The 26,488-nt window shown below is 36.8% G+C and overlaps 1 protein-coding gene across 15 annotated transcripts in view; it reads left to right on the forward strand.

The window, feature by feature from the left end:
• Positions 1-26,488, forward strand: part of Sipa1l1 (signal induced proliferation associated 1 like 1) — a 358,428-nt gene that overhangs the window by 232,741 nt on the left and 99,199 nt on the right. For all 15 annotated transcript variants that reach the window (XM_048798907.1, XM_048798909.1, XM_048798908.1 and 12 more), the window contains 2 exons: positions 9,049-9,179; positions 14,651-14,839. In XM_048798907.1, coding sequence (XP_048654864.1) covers positions 9,049-9,179; positions 14,651-14,839 — 320 coding nt within the window. The remainder of the gene's footprint in view (positions 1-9,048; positions 9,180-14,650; positions 14,840-26,488) is intronic.

Below are 26,488 nucleotides of genomic sequence, written 5' to 3' on the forward strand. Positions count from 1 at the left end.
GTAGTCATATTTTTATCCCTCAAGAATTCAGTATTTTTGTTTTCCTATAGTTTTTCACAATCATTTTTCTTTATTGTAAAAACCCTCTGTTTCTCTTTTGGTATTAATTTAAAAACTTTTTTCTAAATTTTTTCCCCTTAAACAACATATATGTTCTTAATTATATATTCTGCTTTTTTTTATTGTTTCTCTTCTACACTATTGGTTTTTCCTAATTGTTGAGAGATCATGATTACCTTTATGACTGAAGCCTAGGTGCATTGATGTAGGTGATGTGGGTTCCCCTGCCACTCTGTGGAGCTCTTTCCCTAGATGGCCTCCCTAGCATGGGAAGGCTGAGGGCTGATGCTGGTGGAGTAGTATGACCTCTCTACAGGGAGGTGGCACTATGGGATGAGAGATCTATGAGCAAGGTGCAGGATAGAAACCCACCTGTTGGGGTATAAATTCTCATTTTTTCACGTGTACGGGTTGCAGGATCACATTGATTATATGGCCACATATATACATACAGCAATACAAGTGTCTATTTATTCTGCTGCCCTTCCTATCCCCCCCACCCAATTTGAATCGAATGTATGATATGTCAAGATCATTGTATTGTCATGAACAACTTAAAAAAAAAAAAAAAAGAAAGAAACCCACCTGTTGGTCTGAGTTAAAAGGGCTGTTTTATGTTCCACTCCCGCATGGAGCTGAGATTCCTTCTGCCCCCTTATTAAGCGCACTGGAATAGGTTATTTCCCCTTCCTGTCTTATGCACTTGACAGGCTTGTGCCTATACTCCAGGGTTGTGAAGCCTTTGCAACCCCTCGTTCTCAAAGGTGCAGGCACTCTCCCAGCACTGAGTCCAGTAACCCTGGCACTCTGGGATGCTTTAGGAGGCATTAGTTCATTTTACAAATGAATGAATGTTTGGTGCTAAGGTGAAATACATTTATTGAGTTACAGAGCCTGGAAAGGAATAGTAAACAAATCAGACAAAATACATATAGCTTCAGGTATGATCAGTGAGGATCTTATGTGCATATGGCCTTCCTGAATAGCATCTTGCAGATTTCTGAAGGAAATGAGACCACAGGTAAGTCTTCATGTGGTCATGGTGGTTTTGTGGAAATTAACCAAGACCACCAATTAATTGCCATAGACACAAAATGCCATTACTGGGACTGATTTTTACCATTGTAAACTTTAGCAGACACAACTGATGGTAGGTTTAAGATTGCAGAATGTATAGCATTCTCTTGACTATTTTGAATATTTACATGTTTTAATTTCGAACCTTTGTTATAGGCTAAAAATTTTCATTTGATAGTTAAATTAAATTTTTAAAAGATAGTTGTTAGCCTTAGACTAATGCTGGTCAGAAAAGAAAACAAACTCTCATGGATCTGCTAATCTTAATTTTCCCTGTATAAAATAGGGTTTTCCTTTTGTTTTTGAGGTACTAGGGATAGAATACAGGCCTTGCATCTGTTAGGCAAACATTCTACCTGTAAACTACACTGTCAGCCCTTTTTATTCTTTATTTTGAGACAGAATCTCACTAACTTGCAATCCTCCTGCCTCATCCCCTCTACCTTGGATTACAGACATGTGCCACTGTGCCAAACTTCTCGATATTTTTTTCCTTTAACCATTTAGACAGAATTTATTATCGTCAGTATAACTTCATAATAAAATTTACCTGTTATTGTCAAGATAGAAGTCTGTTTGGGACTGCTAAGAAAAATGCTGTGTTAAACCCCCAAATTCCATGCAGTTTTGCAAGTAGATCACCCCACATTTTAGTAGTTACCAGTATAAAGAAGAATTTCAACCTCAAGAGTCATACACACTCTGTAAGTGCAGGCAATTACTCTTACACAACAATAATTATAAGTTTCATACAGTGCTTTGGGACAGAAGTCTGGCATGTGGCCAATCCTCTTTGTAAATGTCCCCATCCATTACTCTGACCTGCTTTTGATTATGATGCAAAGTCATAGGCTACTTAGTTCTCATGGACCTCCACCCTTATAATTAGGATAACCCCTTTGGGAACCAGAGACTGGAAATCTCTGAGTGGTGCTCTTCCTGAAAACATTTATTCTTTAAGCGGTTATTCTTTTACTACCTTCACTTTGGCAAACCTAGAGTTCATTTTAAAAGCAGAATACTTATTATTTTGTTTATTTAATTCTCCTAACTTTTAAGTTATATTCTCTTTCTAACATAGTTAATAGTCATCATAAGATGTAATAAGTTTTACAAAACCAAAACATTTGAACTTTGTGAACCCAACAAGCAGAGAGAAATAGTTTCATAGAAACTCATGCTATGATGAGTGGTCTAGTTTCCAAATTCTCTATGTAATGGAAATATTAAGGGTCAGAGTTCATGTCTATGAACTTCTAGCTTCCCAAGTAGGCTGTTTTTACAAAGCACGTTAAAACTGGTGACATAGCTTTAATTCAGGTAAGGTCCATTCTTTGGTCTGCTGACACATAGTGAGGCTCAAGTCTGTCTGCTTGTTATTTGTAGAAAACATCCCTTTTCTGCAGTGATTTGTGTCTTTTCCAGAGAAAATTGAAGAGTTTTTTATTTTCCCTTCTGTATAGTCAGGGTAACTCTAAGATTAGAATGTGAATATTTTTGTGACTTTAGCATATATTGCCATTCTGCTTTCTAAAATGGTTGGTTCTGATCCACATTGCCGCCTTCATGTACGAATATATTACAGCTTCATCCCAGGGCTGATGTTCCTTGTTTTTCCATTTCAGAAAAGTTGTTTCTAATTCTGTTAGGCATGAGATAGTAACTAAGCTTTGTTGGCATCGTGCTTCTTTGCTTTGGGTTTATAATGCTTATTTTCCCTATTTAAAAATTTAATAATCATACAGAAGTATGTTAACCCATAAGTTATAATTGTATAAATTATTTATTAAAAAATTAAAATGTATTTTTATGTTCATGATCACTCTCAGTCTAGATTAAGCTGGTGTCCCTAGGGAAATGTACAACTAAAATATTAATACACAGCCTACAGATATCATGAAAACCAGTATGAACAATCCAAAATTGCTGGTTGAAAGCCTCTAACTCTGTGACTCTATTATCCTTTTCTCCTTTACAGTAAAATGCTGGGCTTAATCTTTTTCCGCCTGTGTGCAGGTGTGTGTGCAGAGGTGATTTGACTATCATATTTAAATCAGTGGAGCTTTGACCTATTCACTATTTCTCATCTTCAAGATTGTAAAAATTTTGTTATTATTAATATATCAGCCAAAAATACAGGTATTAATGTGGAATCCTAGTGATGGCAAAAGTATTTATCAGCTATACCAGTGGAACTAACATACCTGATGACTGCCTGGAAATGCTGTTTTGGAAATACTAGCTAGCACTGTCTTTTCAATTAAAACAAAGTGTGGTCATGTATGAGGCCCTGGGTTCAGTTCTCAGCAACACACACACACACACACACACACACACTATATTTGCACATATAGGTACATAGCACTCTTTATATTATCCCTTTTAAAATTCAAAACCTAGAACTTATAGAACTCCAGGTTAAATACACGCTGAGGTATTGAGTAGAGCATTGAAAGTGGAGGAGGAATCAGTCATGTATGGATGTGTTGTTGGTACCTTTGTCCCTTAACACAGGAAAACCTTGGCTGTATGGCATATCAGGGAATAAAACATTGTATGTGATCTGACTAGATAAATAGCCTATCCCTTCAGGCATCAAATTTTAACTAGTTTTTATTCTTAATAAGATTTTAGAAACTTCTGGGAATGTAATGCTATATATAATGGCTAAGAAAAAGAGCTTTGAAGTCGGTTGTGTTTCAGTTCTGGTATATATTACTCATGACTTGTCCTCTCTAAACCATAGTTGCCATATCTGTAAAAAAGGAATATCTATATTTTCATGGTTACTTGGTAAAGTGACTTGCTTACCTTTGCTGCACTGTATCATTCGAACATAGTGATTGCAGTATTGGTATTGGGCACTCTGGTGGGCCAGTTCTAAATCACTGTATTTGGCAGTGTGATATCAATATTTCAGTCCATTCAGTAGCAGCTTTAGCCAACTTCCTTGAGTCTTCTGTTTCTCCTCACTTTCCCTTTTCTTCCTCTTACTTTCCTCATCCTGAAAAGTACAAGGAAACAGTTTCTCTTCCTTTTTCTCACTCCACTCATCCATAACTCCCTGTTCTTGTTCCCCTTCCCTTCTGATTTTCCCAAATCAGAAAGAAAGAGCTGAATGTGGTTGGAAGGGCTCCCTGCAGCTGATGACTAGCTCAACTAGACAAAATAGAGGTAGATGGATGGTAGGGAAAAAATAAAATATGCTGCATCAAGGAGCAAATACAGAAGTGCTGCCCAGAGGCCAGGAGGCTGTGAGGGGGGTACTGCCTTCCAGTGAAGCTGAAGGACAGGCAGAGCCAAGAGTTGCCAGAAGGTCCAGGCTGAGGATGTCAACTCTAACACCTTTGTCTTGAGATCAAAGTCTAAAAATTCTTAAAATTCAATTTAAGGTGACTTGCTGAACTATTCTCTACTGGATGGCAAAATGCTACATTATATTTTGAGTTGGATAAATTTGTGTTCACATAGAAAAGGTTCTTTTTGTTTTTGTTTTTTCTCTTTATCCATAATTCTTAGAAGCAGAAAAATAGTTAGTGAACCAAAACTCAACTTTTATTATAAAAACAATTTTTAAGTCAAGTTGACTTTTGAACAAGTAGAGTCTATCATGATAGTAGTGAGTTCAACACTAGAAACTGGACCAAAATCTTCATCTATACCAGTAGAACTAACATACATGATGACTGCCTGGAAATGCTGTTTTGGAAATACTAGCTAGCACTGTCTTTTCAATTAAAACGAGGTGTGGTCATGCATGAGGTCCTCAGTTCAGTTCTCAGTAACACACACACACACACACACACACACACACACACACACAATATCTGCATAAATAGGTACATAAGTTAAAAGAGATCTTTCCACCATTATCAAACTAGAGATGGGTTTATCTGAAGATAGAGTTTAAACAATATGTTTGAAGTTAGTTTATAATTATCTCATTACCATTCCCCCAACTCAGAATTTACTACTTCAGTAGCTAGGGAAAATTGCACAAAAATATACTCAGGTTTTGATAATGACACACATGCATACACAAAGTTTGAATGATAATTTATTAGTAACAAAATATCCTTCATTTTTAGACTTTAATTTAATATTTAAGTTTATTATATATTGGGTTTATTTTTTAAATCACATTGTTTTTATCTGCCAAGTAATAATGAAATGATTATTTAATAATTATATTTTCATCAATTTATATATTTTGTTTTGTAATGATTCTATATTTTTGTATTTGTGGCGTATTAAATATTTGGATTCACTATTTTATTAACTCTTAACACTTTTAAATCAAGTATTAGTGTTACCCTTTCATTTGCACCAGTGTCCTTAAGGGGTCCTTCAGATGAAACCTAAAAGTTGAGAGGATTTAGTCAAAAGAAGAAGTGTTGTGGCAAGAATGTTCCAGGCAGTTTTTCAGATGGAAAAAGAGTACAGTAAGTTTTCACAACTGAAAGACAAGTTGGTGCTCAGAATTTGAAAGGATGAGCAAAAGGTTTGAGTTGAGAATGGCCAAGAGGTCATGAGCAGGTTTAGGGAGCCATGGAAAGTCTGAGACTCTTCAGGAAGCCAGAGGTGGACTTTAAGTGTAGCCGTGGTCAGTCAGACTTTGCATTTTAGATGAATCATTGTACTGCTCTGAGTTGGATAAAGACAACCAATTATTACACTCAGGAAAATATCCTAAGTCATAGGCAGTAGGGGGAAAAGTGGACCAATTTGAGAGATATTTAGGAACTAGCATTCACAGGGCATGGCAGTGGGTCTAGCCAGAGCACTCACTGGTGAATTTGGTAGCAGTTGCTGACATGGGGCCTGCATGAAGGGTTGTACTGGGTATGTTTATGTGGGAGGTGATGCATTCTCTTTTGCAGATTCCCGTGGGACAGAGAGTTTTCTGTTAGGTGAATGTAGAGACCTAGGCCTTAGACAAGTCTGGAGCGGACATGGAGACTTACAGATGTTGTCAATGGTGGGATGGAAGTGAAGTCTCTGAGTGGATGGATATTCAAGGTGAAAGGGAAAGAAAACAGCAGGAGTAGCCTAGAGTGGTACAAGGAAAGTCAGAAGCAGGTGATGCCATAGAAAGGAGAAAGAAGAGTGCTCCTAGGAAAAAATGACTGATTATCTGCTCTAGATGCTCTGGAGAGTTTGCGTTAAGGTAAGAACAAAAGTACCATTTGCTTTAACTTTAAGGTAGTCATTGGCGACCCAGATAGTGGAAATCAGATTTTAACAATTCTAATGTGAGAAATTAGGCAGGTTTTTCAAGTTTTCAATGGAAGAAAGAACCAAAGCCCTTGGGTTCAGTGGCTTTACTGAGTACTTTTTGTGCTCACTACATGGGAACCATTGGTAATGCCCAAAGCCCTGACTAAAATACTGACAAAAACCTTCCCTTAGACAAGGAGCACACAGAGTGTAGCTTACTAAAATGGTAGAATATGGGGGGGAAAAACACAAATTTCTTCTAAGCAATTATGGTAGAGTATTTAGCTATGGCATAGTAAACAACCCAGCAGGCCCTCTCTGTTCAGTGTTATCTCCTCCAATTTACCCTGGCTTATCCAGCCAACTTACCCTGGCTCCTTTTCATTCTCCATTCACCTATCATGCTGGAGCCAGGGTAAGTTGCGTAAAAACGATGAAGGGGACTTTAACCTGATGGTGATGGGAATGTGCAAGGAGAGAGGGAGGCAGTGAAGAGAGAGGGTGACCAAGGAATTGGCATCCCTGGAAAGGTGGAACAAGAAAGATATCAGGAGCTAGATCTTGGATTGGAGGGAAAAGGAAGCAGAGTCAGGCTGCAGATAAATTTGTGAGTGGTGATAAAGGAGGAGGAAGTATTTTGTGAAATAGACAGCATTGTCATTGGCTGAGATTGAGGAGGTAGGTGATGGGGAGGCTAATGAGAACAGAGGATGTGTAAAGCATTAGCACTGAGGGAGCGGAAAGGAAGCTGACCAGGGAAAGCTTGAGGAGAGGACTAGGACGAGTTGAGGTTTTCCGTGAAGAGTTAATAGTGGCCCTGTGTCTCCACCTGCCCTTCTTGAGGTACATGGGGTATATTTAAAGAGTTTCTAGAGTTGGTTGTGACTGATCTGTAAAGTGCAAGGAGCAGATTATAATGAATGCAACTCACGCTCATCTTTGACACATCTGCTGTTGTCCTGTAGTGCAGTGTTAAAACATCCTCTGAGAGTATTGAAGTGTGTTAATGGAAGCTCTTTGCTCCTTCAGTAAGTGGCCCCAGATTGCTGTCTTGTTTTTCTTTAAGTTCTTGTCCGCTTTTTTATACTATTTCTGTCTCCTCCCTTTCTGTTTTCTTCCTTGTTGTCAGTTGTTCTATCACATTGCTGTCTGCATGCAAGTCTGTATCAGCCCTACACCCTGGACTTTGTCAACATCTGGAGTTATCACACCTCTGAAATAAAGCAGTGGGCTTGAAGACCAGACAAGCAAGCTTATTAGAATTGTGTGCAAAGTAAGAGTAAATAACCTCTGAGTGTGATTCTCATGTGCTGTGCTTTGAAGGGTGTACATGAATGTTTGTACATGAATTCTGTGACATTTATTGGGTTGTTTCTCAGTTGTCCATAACGAGACGTTTGTTGCCTGTATTCCCATTGTGTGTTTTTCTTATTTTGAATTTCCATGGATTATAATATTCTTAAAGAGCCCTCAATATTTATGATTTTTTTCTTGTAATTGTGCTTTAGTATTTATACTTTTATACATTATCTAAACTTTAAAACCACATGATTAGATGTGTTATGCTATAATTTTTAATTATTCACATGGATTTTCAAATACTTATATATTTTGTATGGAAATAACATGAATTTTCAAATAGTTGTGCATTTTGTATGCAAATAATGTACCATTTCACAAGTTGGTCATTTAGTCATTTCACGTGTAAAGGAACAATGTAAAGAAAATATTTTGGAGGTTTGAAGAAAAAGTTATCTACTCTCACTTTTCATATATTTCTGTGTTGTATGGATTTTCTCATCTGTGAACATCTCATATACATAGCAACAAATTTGATTTTTAAAAGAATCTTATATATTTAGGTGCCCAGTAAATATCAACTCAACATTTTTTATAAATTAATTTAATTTTGATCCCCACCTTCCTTCTTGTCAGATGAAAAGTAAATTTGACACCAGTCATGTGGAGACTTTTCCCTGCTCCCAAGGATGTGCCTAGGGTTGGGTTGTTGGGCAGTTGTGTACACTGATGAAAGGCCCCAGACTCATCATCACCTGGTCACTCTGGTTGCCTAGGAGTTGCCTGTTCAACCAGCCCACACAAGCCCTTGGGTTCAGTGGCTTTGTTGAGTACCTTTTGTGCTCACTACATGGGAATCATTGGTAATGCCCAGAGCCCTGTATTCAGGCTTCTGCCTCCCTGGGGCACTCAGAAGCTCAGTTAACTCCATCAGACATCTTGTTCCTCTCTCCAAACTGGGGACATATTTTTAATCTGGGGGAAATCTTGCTCTCCTCAAACTCTACTCCCAATAATTAAAAAAAAAAAAAAATTTAGTGAAAACTAAAATACTGACAAAAACCTTCCCTAATCAAGGAGCACACAGAGTGTAGCTTACTAAAATGGTAGAATATGGGGGAAAAAACACAAATTTCTTCTAAGAAATTATGGTAGAGTATTTAGCTATGGCATAGTAAACAACCCAGCAAGCCCTCTCTATTCAGTGTTATCTCCTCCAGAATGAAACCTATGTAGCCTTAATTTTTTAAAACTCATTGAAGGACACCTATTAAGTGTGCTTACATTTTATTGATAGAGTAATTTCTGAGTGGCGATAGTAAATACTGAGCAGAATCTAATATTTGCAAGTGTTAAGTAAATTTTCTGACTTGGTTTTGTCTTATTTTACCTAAGAACACTGGAACTATTTTGGGGCCGATGAGAATCTTGGTCCAGTTGCTGTGAGCATACGAAGGGAAAAACCAGAAGAAATGAAGGAAAATGGATCTCCATACAACTACCGAATGATCTTTCGAACTAGTGAGGTAAGTTCTAGATAAGAAAGATTTGAAGCTTAATTGAAGTAGGAAAAAGTAAAGTAGTAGCAGTTGCAGAGCAATAGCAGATTCAATAGCACAAGGTCACAGTGTCCTTGGAGCAAGCAAGGCTCCTCCTGTCTTCACACTGCTGGCAATGGAGGCAGGCCAGGTGGGTAGTTCTGGGTCCATTCTGCATTCTAGCTCTGGATAGATGCAGTAGATGACAGGCAGTTCTGATTCAGAGAAAGATCTGTCTGTGAAGTGTCACCTAAGGGATCGGAGCCTTCAGAATCACAACTGGGAGTTGCATAATCCCACTCAGGACAGCTGGAAAGCACCAGCCAACTTGAGAAATGGGCATGCTGGTGGAGAAGAGCGGGTTACCTGAGACTTAGCTCAGTTGTCCAGGTTATGGCAGAGGACATTTTTTGAGCCAAGAAGAGCAAAGGGAACTTTATTTCTCCTACCCTCACTTTGCTGCACCTTGGACAAACACTGTATAAGCCTATAACACAGTTGGAACCATAGACTCTCCATTTGTGGGTTGAACAGGCTCTTTTAGAGTCTAAATACACATAATATATGGGTTTTCATCTTAAAATGAAACTCTAGTTAAGAAAAAAGAAAAGCAAAACTAAAATAGCCAACAAAGCTTTTTAAAATTGTGAACAAGTTTGGGATCATGGGATCTTTTATTTATTTATTTTTCCCCTAAACATTGGTATTGTCCCAGTTATCAGTGTGTTTTCCTCTCAGCTTTAATCCTAAATTCTCTTTAAGATCATTCTTATGCATTAATGCCTAATACACCCTTGAGGTATCTAGAAAATAATGGTTTTGAAACTGGTTTAAATAGTACATTTGTTTTCATTTCCCCTATTGAATCAAGGGTAGTTTCAGGAGTTGGCTTCACTTAGTAATTGTTCCTAAGCTTGAACTCTGGGGAAATTAAAAATAGGGATTTTAACAACAACACTTTAAATCTAATGTGGTGTTTACAGCGGCCAGGGAGAAATGAAGAGCTGTCCCTTCCCACTTTCAAAGCTGCTGGTTTAGCCATGTGCCACCTCTATGGAGTGTCCTGTGTTGGCAGGTAGACACAGGCAGCTGCCCTTGTCCAGCTTCCCAGATCCACAAGATTTCTGTGAATACCCTCATCTTACTTCCAAATGTTTTCGTCCTTTCTGTTGTATCTTTTTCCCCCTCCCAGGGCTATTTTATTTTAACCCCATCATTTGCTTCCTTTTTGTTGGTATTTTTATCCATTATCCAAAGCTTCTTGCCACTGTCCTATCCCATCCTTCCTGCAGAGTACTGGAGTTTCCTTGGGGCCCTTTCTTTCTCAGACCCTGTCTCTGGCTTCTGCTGGTAACTCTTCAACATCTTGACTCAGCTGTGCCCTGGGAACCACTCTTGTCTTTCCCTCCTATTCTCTCACCTCTTCCCACCTAGCTCCTGACTCCTCCCTCTGGTTTATGGTCACAGGGTTAGCCTTTTTGTTCTTTTCCTTGGTCCTTTTCCTTCACCTTTGTTGTTGTAAGTGCCCGTGTCAAATGCTGTTCACAACACTGGGGCTAGCCAGGTGCTGTGGCACACGCTTACATATTCCTAGTGACCCAGGAGGATGAGGCTGGCAGTGGGCAATCTCAATACCAGCCTGGGCTTAGTGAGACCCTGTTTCAAAACTAAAAAGAAAAAGGGGTTGGGAATGTGGCTCAATGGCAGAAAGTTCTAGGGTTCAGTTCCTAGTGCCTCAAAACCAATCATCCAACAAAATATACCATGGCCATTTGTTGTTAAAGATTGATGTTCAGTTCCTGGTAACCTGGGGATTGTAGTTGTTCAGATCAGAAACCTTGAAGTCACATTTTGACTCTTCTCCTTTCCTCCTGCCCCCGAATCTGTTCTTTAAGCAATCTTTGTCCATTGTCTTCAAAATACTGCAAGTCTAGATCTCAACCATTCTCACCCCCAAACCTGGACCTTGCTCTGAGAACTCCTTTCCCTGCCTCTGCCCTGAACCTGGGCTTCCTTTTAGCTCAGAGGGAATCTCTTTGAAATGTAATCCATATCTGCCCCATCCTCCTTCAAAATCCCTTCAAAGTTCTCCATATCCTCCTGAGTAAAAGCCAGAGTCCTTGATAGCTCAGTGACCTGGCATATCTACTTCCCAGCTGTCTCTGCCACCTCATCTCAGGATCTCCCATAACTCCTACTGCTCAGTCTCTTGCAGCCACAGAGGCCTCCTTCCCCTCTAGGTGACCTCAGGATACCTGTGCCTCTGGACTTCAGTACTCCCTATTCTTCCCTCTGACAACATCTTCCCCATGTCCTTCCCTCTGGCCTTCTCTGATACATCAGAGGGACCTTCCTCCACATCGGGGTCTAAAATTTCTATTCCCTCCCCATTTATGACATTTTTGTTGTTGTTGTCTGGTTTGGTTTTGATGGTCCCAGTTGAACTCAGAGCCTCACACATGCTAGGCAAGTGATGTACCATTGAGTCCCACCCCAACCCCATTTTAAATTTGATTCCATGCTTTATGTTTCAGTAACTCTTAACACTATCTTACATATTGTGCTTTTAAATTTTGTTTGCTTACTATTGTAAGCCCTGTGAGGGTGGAAACTTTTATCTGAGTTGTTCTTTACTATACGCCTAATGCCTAAAGTAGTCCTTTCAAGAGACTGGGGGTGAAGAATCATAGTCGAACACTTGTCTAGCATGTGCATGGCCTTGGGTTCCATCCCAGAATCTCAAGAGAAGAAAAATTATAATAAAATTAAACTGTTCTTTCTCTCTTTTCTCCTCCCTTCTTCCCTTTCTCCCCCTCTTCTCTTTTCTCCTTTTTTTCTTTTCTCCCTCCCTCCAGCATTTATTTCCTCTAGTGTTTATTTAATTGATCACCACTAACTTATCTGTAATCTTTTGCTTTCCAAGAAAAATAATCCTTATATATGGTTCAATTTTAATGCCTGTATAAGACTTGCTATAGAGGTGAAATTGCTAATGCCCGTTGGTAGAGGTATTTTTAAATGTTGGTCCTGCCCACGCTCCTGGACCTTGTGGTTCAGTCAGTTCACTTGTTTTACTGAAGCAAGTTTATTAGATGTACAACAAAATAACACTTAACTTTATATTAGGGACTTCCCAAGCCAATCAGTATATTGAAAAAAAAAAAAAAGAAAACACGGTCATGGCATTGACATTGGCACTCCCATGGCTTTAGTGAATGGCATCCAGTAACAGAGACAGAAGCCAATCTCTTTCATCTCAGTAGAAGTCAGTCATTGCAAAACATCAACAAAAAAGTCCTTCCATTAATTTGTAGATATAGTGGTTTGTTTGTGAACAGTCTTCTGGCATATGAGTATTTTTAAACTCAGAAGCTCAAAGATTTTTATGAAGACTCTTCTCCTTGTTTCTGGAAGCCATTAATGAAAATATCAGTACATAGTGCCAGTGAGTCAGATGTAAAAATGAGTCATTCTTTCCTCATCTTCTTTGACTTTAAAGTTAGCCTTTGTCTTTCTGTTGTGCAGGATGCAATGATGTGCATTTCTGGTCTTGGCTTCTAAATTGAAAATGCTCCCAGTCTTTGTGGTCCCCTATCCAGGCATGTATTATCTCATGAAGGGGAGAACCCAGTAGTTACTGAGTTGTTCACCCATTGCCCATAATTTATAAAACAAAAACACTTTCTGTCAAATGAGATAGTATGTAAATGATGATTTTTCTATGCGTTATTTGAAATCATTTAAGGGTAGAAGATCCTCATTAAATAAATATATTGCAAATACCTCCAGTACCATTTCTTTTGTTGAGAGTAAGATACTGATACATTTTGTTTTCCCTAACCTCTATCTCTCTTCCCTCCATCAGTTGGCAGATGTTACAGATTTTACTTCCTGGCCGTGCTTCCTTTGGATTTCCTTTTCCCTGCTAATCTTATATCATGCCTTCTTTGCCTGTTACCTAAAGACTTTTAACTTCCTAACTGTATTCTCTGCTTCCAGTTTCTTCCTCTCATATCTCATTTGCCAATTTAGTTTCTGAAATTATATATTGTTTTCCCCATCTGAATGTGTCCTGTGATCACACAGGAGAGTGATGAGGTGCACATCCCTCAGTCAGCCTCAGGGTCTTCTGCTGTGGGTCCTGGCTCCCCCCAGCTCACAGCTCCATCATCACTCCTCCCTGGTTCTTTCTGGTCCAGCTGTAGCAATCACTCCTTCTTCTTTCACCCTGGTTTTTCCTATCTCTATACCTTTGCTCATCTTATCTGATATTTTCTTTTTGTAGAAATTGTTCCTTTATTCTACAATCCCTTTCTAATGCCATTCCTTCTGCCAGGGCCTTCCATTATTCCCTGAGCCACTATGGTGCCTCCTGTGCCTCTGGCCTCGTAGGACTTGGTCTCCTGATACTTTTCTGAGTAAACACCTCTCTCCCTGGTCGCACTTGTGTATTTCTCATCTCTCACCCTCTTCCGCGCCACACACTTCCCTTCATAAGTACTCCTCTGTCAGCTTTCTGATTGCAGTAGAATGTCTTACAACCTACACATTTACTGGGTATTTGTTCAGTTTGGTGCATTTCTTATGCCATCAAACAGTATTTATATTATGGCAACAATTTTGCCATGTGAAAATTTTTGGAAATTAAGAGCATGTCAGGCTTCATGTCTAGTTAACTTGCTCCAGCAAATCATCATTATGTAAAGAGATGTCTTTGCTTCTATTTTATAATAGAAGATATTTTAAGAAAGAAGGGAAAACATAAAGCAATTTCCAGTGCTGTACTGCTGTACTATAATCATTGTCCTATTATAGCAGCATTTGGAGATGTGAACAGTTTATGCTTGTCAACAAAGCATTATGAAACTTAAAACTTTATCCTGGCATTTACCTTTTATAATTCAAAAGTGCAACGTTCAAATTCTATGCATTTTTTCTTCAGATGTCTCTCTGGGGTATCTCCTTAACTTCTTTGTTAGCATGCTTTGTGGCATTGTATGGCCATATAGAAATCTTGCTCTTACTGACTTTTTAAAAAAATATTTTTTTTTAGTTTTAAGTGGACACAATATCTTTATTTTACATTTATGTGGTGCTGAGGATCGAATTAAGTGCCTCAAGCATGCTAGGCAAGCGCTCTACCACTGAGCCATAACCCCAGCCCTCTTACTGACTTTTTAAGGGAATGTTTTATGTGCCACTTACCTAAATATCCTTGGAATACTTTATCATGAATTCCTGTGAACTTGTGTTGGTCTTTTGAAAATATTGACCTAATTTTTTATGTGTAAAGTTTGTTATCTCACTCTTCACAATCTTTGTTCCTCATTGGTTCAATCAACAAAAGTCATTTCCCAGCTCAGTAAGGAGCCTGCAAGATAGGCCTCCAGAGCATGTGACCTATTCAACAATTTCATGCCCCCTGAGAGGCCTCACTGTGCCACCTGTCTCTCTTTCAGCTCATGACACTGAGAGGTTCTGTCTTAGAAGATGCTATTCCTTCAACAGCAAAGCACTCGACGGCTAGAGGGCTTCCTTTGAAAGAAGTGCTGGAGCACGTGATCCCCGAGCTCAATGTCCAATGCTTGCGGTTGGCCTTCAACACTCCCAAAGTCACAGAGCAGCTCATGAAGCTGGATGAACAAGGGGTGAGTGGCTTTCAGTAGAGCACATTCTTGCTGCTTGGCTTCTAGGATACAGGATTTAGTATTTCTTTTTTGGTAGAGAAAACTGATACCACTTATTAATAAGGATTCTAATTTTCTGTTTTCTTAACTTCTGGAACATTGCTCCTCCAATGAAATTTTCAGTGCCAGAACTGAAACTGTGTTCTTAAACTATGTTCATCTCTCTTGATACTCTTCTATACATGTAGTAGATTTTTCAAATATCTGGGAGTAAGTTGTAGCAATAATAATAGTAACAATAAGCATAATTATGTTATTACATTATAATAATTAGTACAGTAATAATAGGGGCTAACACTAATGAGCATATTCATCAGGCTATGTTCTAAGTACCTTAAATGTTATCCCATATGATCTCCCAACCTCAAGAGTATGTGCTGTTATTACCCATTTCAAAGATAAGAAATCTGGGGCACAGAGAGATTACATAATAAATCAAATTTCTCAGAGTTAATAAGTTGTGGAGCCAGGGATTAGTCATCTGCCTCGGAGCCTAAGTTGTTAGTCGCTCTGTCCCACCATTCTAAAAAATTAGACTTTAAAACCATTAGTAACACCAAAAATAAATTTTAGCCAAGATTTATAAACATAAAATTTTAAAATTTGGGGCCCAATAAATACCACAGACTTAAAATGCTTATGATTCACTTCCTTAATACTTCACATTCCAAAATGTAGAGGTCCTTTTGAGGCTAATGCGTGATAGGATAATCCATATAAAGGTTGCCTAAAGGAAGAAGAATTAACATCTGAAACTGTCTCTAACCAGAGAATGTTATCCACATTCTGCTTGGAGTAATTTGAACATATGTGCTAATTTTGTAGATGTTGCACTTGCGTAATCTTACTTTAACTTTTAGCACTTCAGCCATATTGCACCCTAGCAATGGGTAAAAGTAGTTTTACCATTGCATTTTAAAAATTCCTCAAAAAGTGAAAGTGGTCTAGGTAATGTCATTTTCTGAAAACTTTTGATGGTGTTTCCTTAATTTTATAAATTCCAAGTTTATTAAAGCAAATATAAATTCGAAAAAAATAAGTTTTGAGATATATTTATTATTTTAATCAAACAATAAGAATATAAAATGAACCAATAGTTGGATTTAACTTTTCTAATCCATGCTTTTTCTATCCATTTTGCTTTTCATAATGTGCCAACTGTCTATTCAACATGTGTATTTAAAGAATGCTGAGAGTATCCATGTGTATAACATGTAAATTGAAGCACTTTGTGTGTTTCAGAAAATAACTAATGCATAAACTTACTACTTTGAAGGCTGTTTTCCAGTAAATATTCTGGGCATTTATTCTAAAAAAGAAGGAGCAGAAAACTGATGATTAGGTTCAACTTTATTGATTCAGTCATTTCAGTGATTGTGCTTATTAAAGAGAATAAATAAACCCACTTAGGCATTGATAATATAATCATATACTTAACATCCTAAATTTATATTAGGACAGAATATTTTATATAAAGAAGGTGTTTATTGGGCTGAGAATGTGGCTCAAGCGGTAGTGCGCTCGCCTGGCATGAGTGCGACCTGGGTTCGATCCTCAGCACCACATACAAACAAAGATGTTATTTCCGCCGAAAACTAAAAAATAAATAAATATTAAAAAAAAAAAGGTGTTTATTATCATTTCCCCTTATTTTAAACATATCAAATAAAATACTCCAATTATAGATATTTCATAGATTTCTGGCACATTTTTGTCCTCTGTTAATGACTGCAAAATGTTGGACTGCAGATGGTGCTGTGTTGTGGTGAACATTTCATGGTTCCTTCACACAAGGAAGATAAGAGTCCTATAATGAATTCACCCAGAGTTAAATTTATTTAATTCATAAATTGGCCATTATTTTGTAATTATGGTTCTCCTGTCTTGGAGATGTTGAAATATCCTTCTCTTCATAAATTATTAATGGTAATATATGATAGTTATTTTGTTTAATCAAAAATTAAAATTTGGCAGTGATTTTTCTCTGATTTTATTTTGGAAAGAAGTGCCTTACATACGTTATCTCATTGAATAGGGTTTTAGTATTTGGCAGCTTTTCCTCAGCAGTGGAATGTAAAAGTTTAAAGCATGCTGTCCTATGTGAGCAGCTCTGTATCTAGACCAAAGGGCACACTACCACTTGGCTTCTCTCCTGTCTTCTCTGTTTCCATTCATAGCATTCAAAGCCAGGATTGTGCTGGTATACAGCAGATGACAGGCATACTTCAGCACAGCAGTCAGTTTTTTTTCCATAGGAAATCTCATAAATCTCATTAATGCCTTGGAACCTTTTGTAGAAACTGATTATTTTCGTGCCTTTAGAAATGCAGATTTTAAAAAGAAATGCATGTACTGTAGGGGATATGCATATGAATCATTGCAAAGCATTTTTATTTTCCATCTGTGTCATCATTTTTAAAAATTTTAAGCTTTATATAGCCTCGATTTAAAGTGATTCATAGTGTGATACCAGGAAACCAGACTCACCAAAAGGAATTTTTAAGTCTCCTTTTAAATTTTTTAAAATGATTTCTATTCTCATTAAATGGCTTATAAAATTATGCTTGGAAAAAGAAAACACAATTTGTTTGCTATTGTGCATTTTGCCTTTCAAATCCTTGGTGCTTTATTTCTTTCTTTTATCAGTATGAAAACGTAAAATGAACAGAAGAAAAACATTAAAATTTTGTTTGTAAAGTATACAAGAAAGCATTGCACAAAGATCTAATAATTTGTTTCTTATTTGACTTGACAATGATATGCATGTGGGATTGGAAGTAGGCATTTCCTTGAATTCCAAAGAAATTCATTTTAGAAAATAAATACATCCTTTGTGGCTTATCCTGGCATTCACATTCTCCTTCTTTATGCCTTTCTGGGCCTTTGTTGTTATTGATGTCTATTTCTACTGTTATGTAAAATGACAGTGAGAAAAGATAAAACTAACTTGACAGTGTTTTCAAACTGGCTAGAATTGAGAACACTTGGGGCCTCAGAAAATTTGAATGAACTTTGGATTTTGTTCACGCATCATGTCCTTATATCTTCATTTATTAGACAACTGAGAACATATATCATGATAGAAACAGATTACATGGATATGTGTTTCATTGTTACTCTGTTTCAGTCACTTTACTGGCATCATCTGATTCAACCTTCACAGCAACCCTGAGTTGTCCCTTCCAGTTAGTTACTGGCCTGTTTTACACTTGAGGGGTTTGTGGCTTACAGCGGTTCTAAGGCCCATTTACTTTCCTCTCATCTTTAGTGATCCTGAACACTGGATACAAATTCACGTAATACTGCTTTTCATTTTTAAGATTTGAAAATTTTCCTTTACCTTTCCATTACTTGAATTATTTTGATCCTTAAAACTATATTGTGAAGTATTAAGGGATTCCACTACTCTCTTCTACTTTGTTTTGTTGTCGTTGTTGTTGTTTTGTATGCATTATTAGGAATTGAAACCTAGGGTGCTCTACCACTGAGCTACATCTCCAGAACTTTTCTCTTTTATTTTTGAGATAGAGTCTTGCTGAGTTGTCCGGGTGGGTATTTGCAATCCTCCTGCTTCAGCCCTGTGAGTTGCTTGGTATTACATGCATGTGCCACTACCCCCAGCTTCAACTTTTTAAATCATATGGCCAGTTTCATTATTTTTTAAATTTGACATATCTTAACCATTTTTCTTTAGTAGTTATTTATAAAACACCTATATCTCATCTACTCTGCAAGGGGAATTATCACACCTACCCGTGTTTTAAGGAATTCACACATGTATAATACTTAATACCACACTGGGCACATAAGTAGACATTCAAGAAATGTTAGTTTTTGTTGATAATTATAAAATAATAGCTTGTTAGTCACCCTTTACATGCATGAGCTCTTTTAATCTTAATAAACTTCCTATGAGAGAACATCTGTTATAGGTAACATATTATGCTTTTACAAGTAAGTGTGACCATTTCAAATCCAGTAAGTGCTTTTTAAGTACCACTCCTGGCAGATTGTTAAATACAATAGAGAATAAATAGCCTAGTAAGACACAGACCTTATACATGAAGGAGGCAAGGTCATAAATTACTGTAATGGATGTCAGGGTTAATATAAGAGAACTGCAAACAGAGAGTAATGGAGGTACAAGCCAACAGGGGCAAGTCATGTTGGTCCACAGAATGAGATGCATCTTAAAGGGGAAGAAAATTTCATCAGGCCAAAGAATAAACAGTAGGTCGCTCCAGACTCAAAATAGTGAGAACGAAGTACAGAGGGACAAGAGCAGAGTACTCTTATGGGGTGGGAAGCAGTCTAGTTGAACAGGAGTGTGAGGCACATGCAGGAGAGCAATAGAATAGGGAATTTTGATTGAGCAGTGACTTAAGTCAGATACTGTGTGAAGCAGTTTGCATGAATTATTTTAATTATGCCTCAGAATCCTTTAATGTAGGTGCTATTATTCCTGTTTTGCATACAAGTGCACCGAGGCACAAAGAGGCTGATCACAGTTAGGATCTGTGGAGGCTAGTCTTGAGTCCAGGCATATGGACTCCAGAGCCCATGTTATCAACCAATAAGCCACATAGCTTATCCTCCTTTCCCTCCCCATGCACGGGGAAGAAACTGGAACAATGGCTCCGAGTCTAATTGCCATAGGCTTCAATGCCTAGTATTAAGTGTAACATGTTAAGCCCAAATAAAATTGGAGTATGGCAGGCTCATAAATATTTAAAGCACAATTGCCAGTTTGCATTAATGAAATTGGTAGGCCCGTTTTCACTAGGAAATGTCAGGGTTCATGTACAAGGAAGTGATTTTGCCTACATGAGTATCTTCATTTGGTTCCTAGATGATTATTAAAAATGTGCCCAAATGAAAATACTCATTGGGTTCTCAGTTTTTTAAAGTTTCTCTTTAAGTTATCGAATTTAGAGTAGAAGGAAAGTAATATTTAATTTATGTCTGCAATTTATATCAAGAATGGATGAAAGGAAAAAAGCAATATTTATTCCATAATAAATAGTACTGATCTTTTGATTAAGGACATGAGTGAAATTCTCTGCTGACTTAAACCCTATTCATTGCCACGTTGTAGTGTTTTATTGTGAAGATAAATGAGTTTGACCAGCCGTTTTCTTTGTTGATTTCCAGCAGCTATTTTGAAAAATGACCCAAAGGGAGACATTCTTTCCAAAACCAATTTTCTGTGAATGACGCTTTAGCAGAACAATTGTCATTCCTAGAGTTTAAATCTTCTTTTAGATAGTGTTTAAAAGTCAGGTGGCTACCAAATTGTACCTGTCAGCCATCAGGTCAGGAAATGGAGGTAGGGGCAGCCACAGCTTTGTCCTGTCTGTTTGCAAGGAGTGGTTACCCTGTGCTGGCCTATCCCAGTTCTTTTGCCCAACCAAGGCTGAATTGGATGACAGGATGGCTGTATCTCTCCAATGAGAAGACCCTGTGATTGGCTGACTGATAGCATTGGCATTTGTGGGACATGGCTGTGGTAGGACTGCAGTTTGCAGTGATGGAGTACAGCAAGATAAAGAGGCACTTGCAGTGAGGATTCTTTGGTTCATAGAATACAGAAAATACAAATATTACAGAATAACAGCAAACCTTTCAATCTTCTTTATTGTGAACTATTAATTATATTTTAAAATCAGCTTTAAAATAAAAAGTTAAACGAGTTTCTTCCTCTAGGATTTGAGTGGGTAATAAAAGTTTGAAAATAGACGTAATAAGACCATTAATTTAATGTTGAGGGGTCTCATTTCCATTCTCTTTCTATTGCCCCTCTCTCCACTCCTTCATAGTTACCACTTTTATGATTTCTTGTATACAGTGTTTCTGTATTTCTGTATTCAGATACTACCAAATATGCATACACAGTTTTATTTCTTTATATAAAATGTAAGACACTTCCTTTCTTACTTAGTAAAAGTATCTGGGAGATCTTTCCATGACAATACATAGAAAGGTTTCCTGTTATTTTTACTTCTGCATAGTATTCCATTGTATTGCTGTAGCATAGTTTCCCTATCAATGGTCATTTGGGTTGATTCCAACCTTTTTTCTGTTATAAACAGTGCTACAATTAAGAGTCTTTTCCTATATAATTAAAATTTGTTTTTTATAAATACCCCATACATTTTTTTTATTTTGTGAGAAATTTTACACAACACATTGTTAGATAAAATTATTAGCATGTGTAGACTGTTTCATTTATATTATGCCAAAGATAAAAATAGGTTAGGATATATCTATAAGTATATATAAATAATTTTGAAACTATGTATCAAATACTTTTAAAAAACTTTCCTACACAGTATCCAAATGTTATTTTTGTTAGTAATTTCCAATATGGATACAATTTTAAACTAGCATTTTTTTCGTATCAATAATTGATTTTTTTCCCAGTCTCTGTCATTCTTTCTGGAGGACAATATAGAGACTTATCTTCAGGAAGTAGTTAAGAGAGTTATGTTTATGAAAACCAAATCAAAATGAGTGCTGTCAATATGAATATTGAAGGTTTAAAACAAATGGCCAAAGTCTTCCATCAGTGGCAGATTAGCTTAATGAAGACCAACTACCCACTGAGAATGACAAGAAAGACTGGACGAAATATTTTCTTAAACTAAGTTGAGACTTTGGCCTCTGGAAATATGAAATGTATTTTCCCCCTGTTCTTCCTACTAAATACAGCCAATAATGCTGGATATTAGATATAAATAAAACATGAAAAGAGTTTGAAAGGTAGATAGGAGAAGGCAGACTGGCTAAGGACCTTGGGATCTGGGGAATGGCACAGTGGTAAGATCTCTGGGTTTTCTGTTTTGCTTATATATCCCAGTTTGTGAGCTGAAAGAAGCCTGCAGCCTAGAAATCCCAATAAATACAGGCAAAAGAAGCCCCTTCACCCCCAAAGCCTAGTCCCTTTAGTCAAAGAACAACAACAACAACAACAACAAAAAACCCAAAGCCATAGAAAGGCAGAAAACTTGTAAACAATCCCTCTACTCCTACTAAATACCACAAAAACAAATAAGGAAGGGCTACAGCCTTCCCCCTTCCCTAAACTCTCCTGAGGCATTGCTAGAGAAGCCTAAGTGGGGAGCTGGTATTTGCCTCTCTGTGGAGTGGTAATGAGGAGCACCTGCTGCTCCCCCATGATGGTGCCAGAGGAGGCCTAGTGGGGAGTCAGGACTTTGAGCACACTCAGCAAGTATGAGATCTATTCAAGTCCTCAATGCAGTGGCAGTGAAAACCACACAGAGTAGTAAGGCTCACCCCTGCACTTCCAGAAGGGTGGTTTCAGTGGAGAACTCATAGGGAGCTGGAACTTCCACTCCTGCCCTTTCCCTCTCATGCCAGTGGGACTGACTTTTAACCTCACCTAGCTATATCCTTTTCTCCCTATCAGAGTGGTAATAAAGGAGTCCTGCTAACAAAAAAGATTTAAATAAGATCCTAATCTCATAACATCTTATCCAATATATATAGATTTGAATTGAAAATCACTAGTCATACCAATGAAGAAAACATTAATTGGAAAGAGTTATTACATGCCAACACCAAGACAACACAGATGTTAGAATTATCTAACAGTGCTTTTTATAGCCATCATTAAAATGCTTAAAAAGCAATTAAAAGCATGATTTTAAAAAATTTTTTAAAAATCTTAGCAAAGAAATAGAAGATATTAAGCCAGGCATGGTGGTGCATGCCTGTAATCCCAGTGGCTCAAATGACCATTGATAGGGAAACTATGCTACCGCAATCAATAGAATACTATGCAGAAGTAAAAATAACAGGAAACCTTTCTATATACTGGCATGGAAAGATCTCCCAGATACTTTTACTAAGTAAGACAGGAAGATTACAAGTTTAAAGACAGCGTCAGCAATTTAGCAAGGCCCTAAGCAACTTAGTGAAACCCTGCATCAAAATAAAACATTAAAAAAAGGAGAAGGTGCTGGGAATGTGGCTCGATGGTTAAGTGCCCCTGAGTTTAATCCTAGTACCAAAAAAGAAAAGAGAAGAAATAGAAGATATCAGTAAGAAACAAACGGAAATGCTAGAACTGAAAATTACAGCAACAAAAATAAAAAGCTCAATAGGTACAGCAAGATGGGATAGATGGAGAAAAGAGTCTGTGAACTTAAATATGGAGCAGTAGAAACCATCCAGTTTGAATAACAAAGAGTTAGATGTAAAATAAAAATGGAGCCTCAGGATTTGTGCTACTGCAATATAATATTTAATAATTGTATTGTCGGAGCTTGGAAGACAATGAGAAAGAGGGCGGCAGGCTTTGAAAGAGTATTCAAAGAAGTAACAGCTAAAATCCTCCCCAATTTGGTATAAAACCTAAATCTTCAGATTTAAGAAGCTAAACAAGATAAATTCAAAGAAGTCCACAGCAAAATATATCATGGTTGGTTAATTTGACACACATTTGTTGAGAACATGTTATGTGCTAGGTACTGGATTTGTAAAGATGAACAAAGTATTGCCTCTGCTCTTTAGAAACTCGATGTCTAATCTGGGAAAAATAAATGAGCAACAATCTGAGAATATGTGAAATTTACTAAGGACACATAGAAATATAATTAATATTGCAGGGAGGTTGAATAATCTAAACACAATTAGGAAAAATACCTCTAGTGTTGTTCTGCAGCACAGTGATTGTAGTTTATAATAATATATTACATCTTTTATGAAGTTCTAGAAGAGGAGTGTGAAGGCTCCAAACATAAGGAAATGATAAGTAGATGGAGACACTAGTTACCCTGACTTGATTGGTGCACACTGTGCGCATGTGTTGAACTGTCGCACTGTATCCCGTTAATATGTACAATTAACTCATACTCATTAACATAGAAACTAGAAACTTCCAATTAAAAAAAAAAACAACCAAAATATATCATGGTCAAATTTCGGAACACTATAGACAAAGTCTTGAAAGAAGCAAAATAGAAATGACACCTTATTATAGGGGAAGAACAATTTTGAATAAGAGATTTTTTTTTTTTTATCAGAAACTACTGAGGACAGAAGGAAATGGCATGGCATTTCTTAAATGCTGAAAAAAAAGAACTGTCAACCAAGAATTTTATGTTCAGGGAAAATATCCCTCAGGAATAAAGAGCAAATCAAGATGTTGTCAGTGAAGGAAAACAAGAGAATTTGTAACCAGCAGACCTACCCTAAAAATACAGATAGGAGAAGAGATTTTAAAGTTTTAGATAGGAGGAAAAAATAATAGAGTAAATATATGCATTATTACTTTTGCTATTGAGTTCCCTGCATTATTTTGGCATTTGAAGCAAAAGCTATACCAATGTTGAAGGTATGTATCAATGTGCATACAGAAATTCAGACAATTATTTTATATGTGGTAAAAGACAAAAAGCCTAAAAGGAGGTAAAGTTTGTATATTTGGTAAAATTGATACCTATAAACACTATTGGTAAATCAAAATAGAATTCTAAAACATAGTCAATCTTCAAAGACAGGATAAAGAAAATAAACAACAAATAAAATGGCAGACTTAATTAAGTTCTAACACATCAATTATTTCTTTAAATGTTCTAAATATACCAATTAAAAGAAAGATTTACAGAATGAATTTAAAGTGAAACATTATCCACTTATGTGAACTTTAAGCTACTTGACTAAACTCAGTTGAAATATAAAAGATTGCATTTATATATTATGCAAATGCTAATCAAAAGAAAGCCATAATGGCTGTTAAATTAGATAAAATAGAATTCAGACCAAAGAAAATTACCAGGGACAGGAAGGAAAAATGTATAATAGTTAAAGGGCAGTCTACCAAAAAAACATAGCAATCCTAGATGTTTGTGACCCAATAAAACAGCTGTAAAACATATGAGCTAAAAGCTGATAAAACTAAAAAGAGATCCATAATTACATTGGTTTTAACGATCTTCTTTGTACAACTAGATAGAAAATCAGCAAGGATATAGAACTACACAACACTATCAACTAGTAGGATCTAATCAACACAAAACATTCCTCACAATAGCAGAACATTCTTTTCAAGCAACTTGGAGCATATGTCAAGGTAAACCAGATCCTAGGCTATAAAAGTCAGCAAATTTTTAAAAGGTGAAATCCTAAAAATAGATCATCTCCTTAACAAAGTAGATTCAAACTAGAAATAATAGAAATATAACAGAAATAGCTCCAGAAAAAGCCTTTGGGAATTTAAAATTTTATTAAATGAAAGGAACATGAGAATATTTCAAAATTTACAAGATGCATCTAAATTGGCTGAGAATTGAAATTTATAATACTGTATGCTGCATAAGGAAAGATGAAAAGTCTTGTGACCAATGCGGTGGAGCATTCCTGTAATCCTATGACTCAGGAGCCTGAGGCAGGAGGATCACAAGTTCACAGCCAGCCTTGGCAACTTAGCAAGACCCTGGCTTAAAATAAAAAGGAAAAGGTCTGGGGTTGTACTCAAGTGATAGAGCACTTGCCTAGCATGCATGAGGTTCTGTGTGCAATCCATAGGACTACCAAAAACACTAAGTAATAATAACAAATGAATAAATAAGTAAAATGTTTCAATTGAGTAATCCAAGATCATACCTCGTGTAATTGAAAAAGAGAGAGCATGCAAAATAAGTGCAAAGAAGACAGAGGAAGTTATAAAGATAGAAGTCAATCAGTTGATAACAGAATGATGGTACAAAAAGCTAGCTCTTTAAAAAAAATCAATAAAGTTGAAAATACTCTAGGAAGACTAACAAAAGAAAAATCTGGAGCTAAAACAACTCTTGCCATAATCAAGAATGAAATGGAATGTCTACCAGTGCGGTGAACATCTACAGTGTAATACAGTGGTACTATGTACCTATGTAATTTTGATAACTCAGGTGAAATGGAACAACTCCTTTAAAACACTACCACAACTCATCCCTATAATTTTTGAGAAAATTAAATCAATAATTTTAGAACTCCAGAAGTAATCTACAGAGCCAGATGGTTTCTCTGGAAAATTCTACCTAATATTTAAAGAAAGATCATCACCAGTTCTACACAGTTTCTTCTAGAAAGTAGATGATGGATACTTGTCAGTTCATTTTATGAAGCCCTGATACCAAAGCTAGAAAAAGTAAGAAAGAAGAAAACTATAGGCCCTGTTCCTCATTAATGTACACTCAAAATTCCTGGATATTAGCAAATGTAACTCAGTAATTTACATATATAAATTATAGATCCAAACCTAGTTGGGTTTATTCCAAAGATGCAAGGCGGGCTCACCATTCACAAGTAGGTAAGACTCATTATGACTCACAGTACAAGTATGTAGACTCCCCTTACTAACAGCCTAGAAAAATCACACATTTAAGAAATTCAAAGCTATTCGTGATTTTTAAGAAAGATTAGAATAGAAAGGAACTTTCTCTTGATAAAGAACATCTACAAAAAATCTACACTTATATCATACAATGGTAAGACTGAATATTAACGAGGGAATAATGTGTTCTGTCCCCACTCTTATTCAGCATAGTACTGGAAGTTCTCATCACTGTATTCAGGAAAGAAAAGGAACTAATAGACATGTAGATA

Source organism: Marmota marmota, unplaced genomic scaffold (genome assembly GCF_001458135.2).
Source record: "Marmota marmota marmota unplaced genomic scaffold, marMar, whole genome shotgun sequence".
Taxonomy (NCBI): Eukaryota; Metazoa; Chordata; class Mammalia; order Rodentia; family Sciuridae; genus Marmota; species Marmota marmota.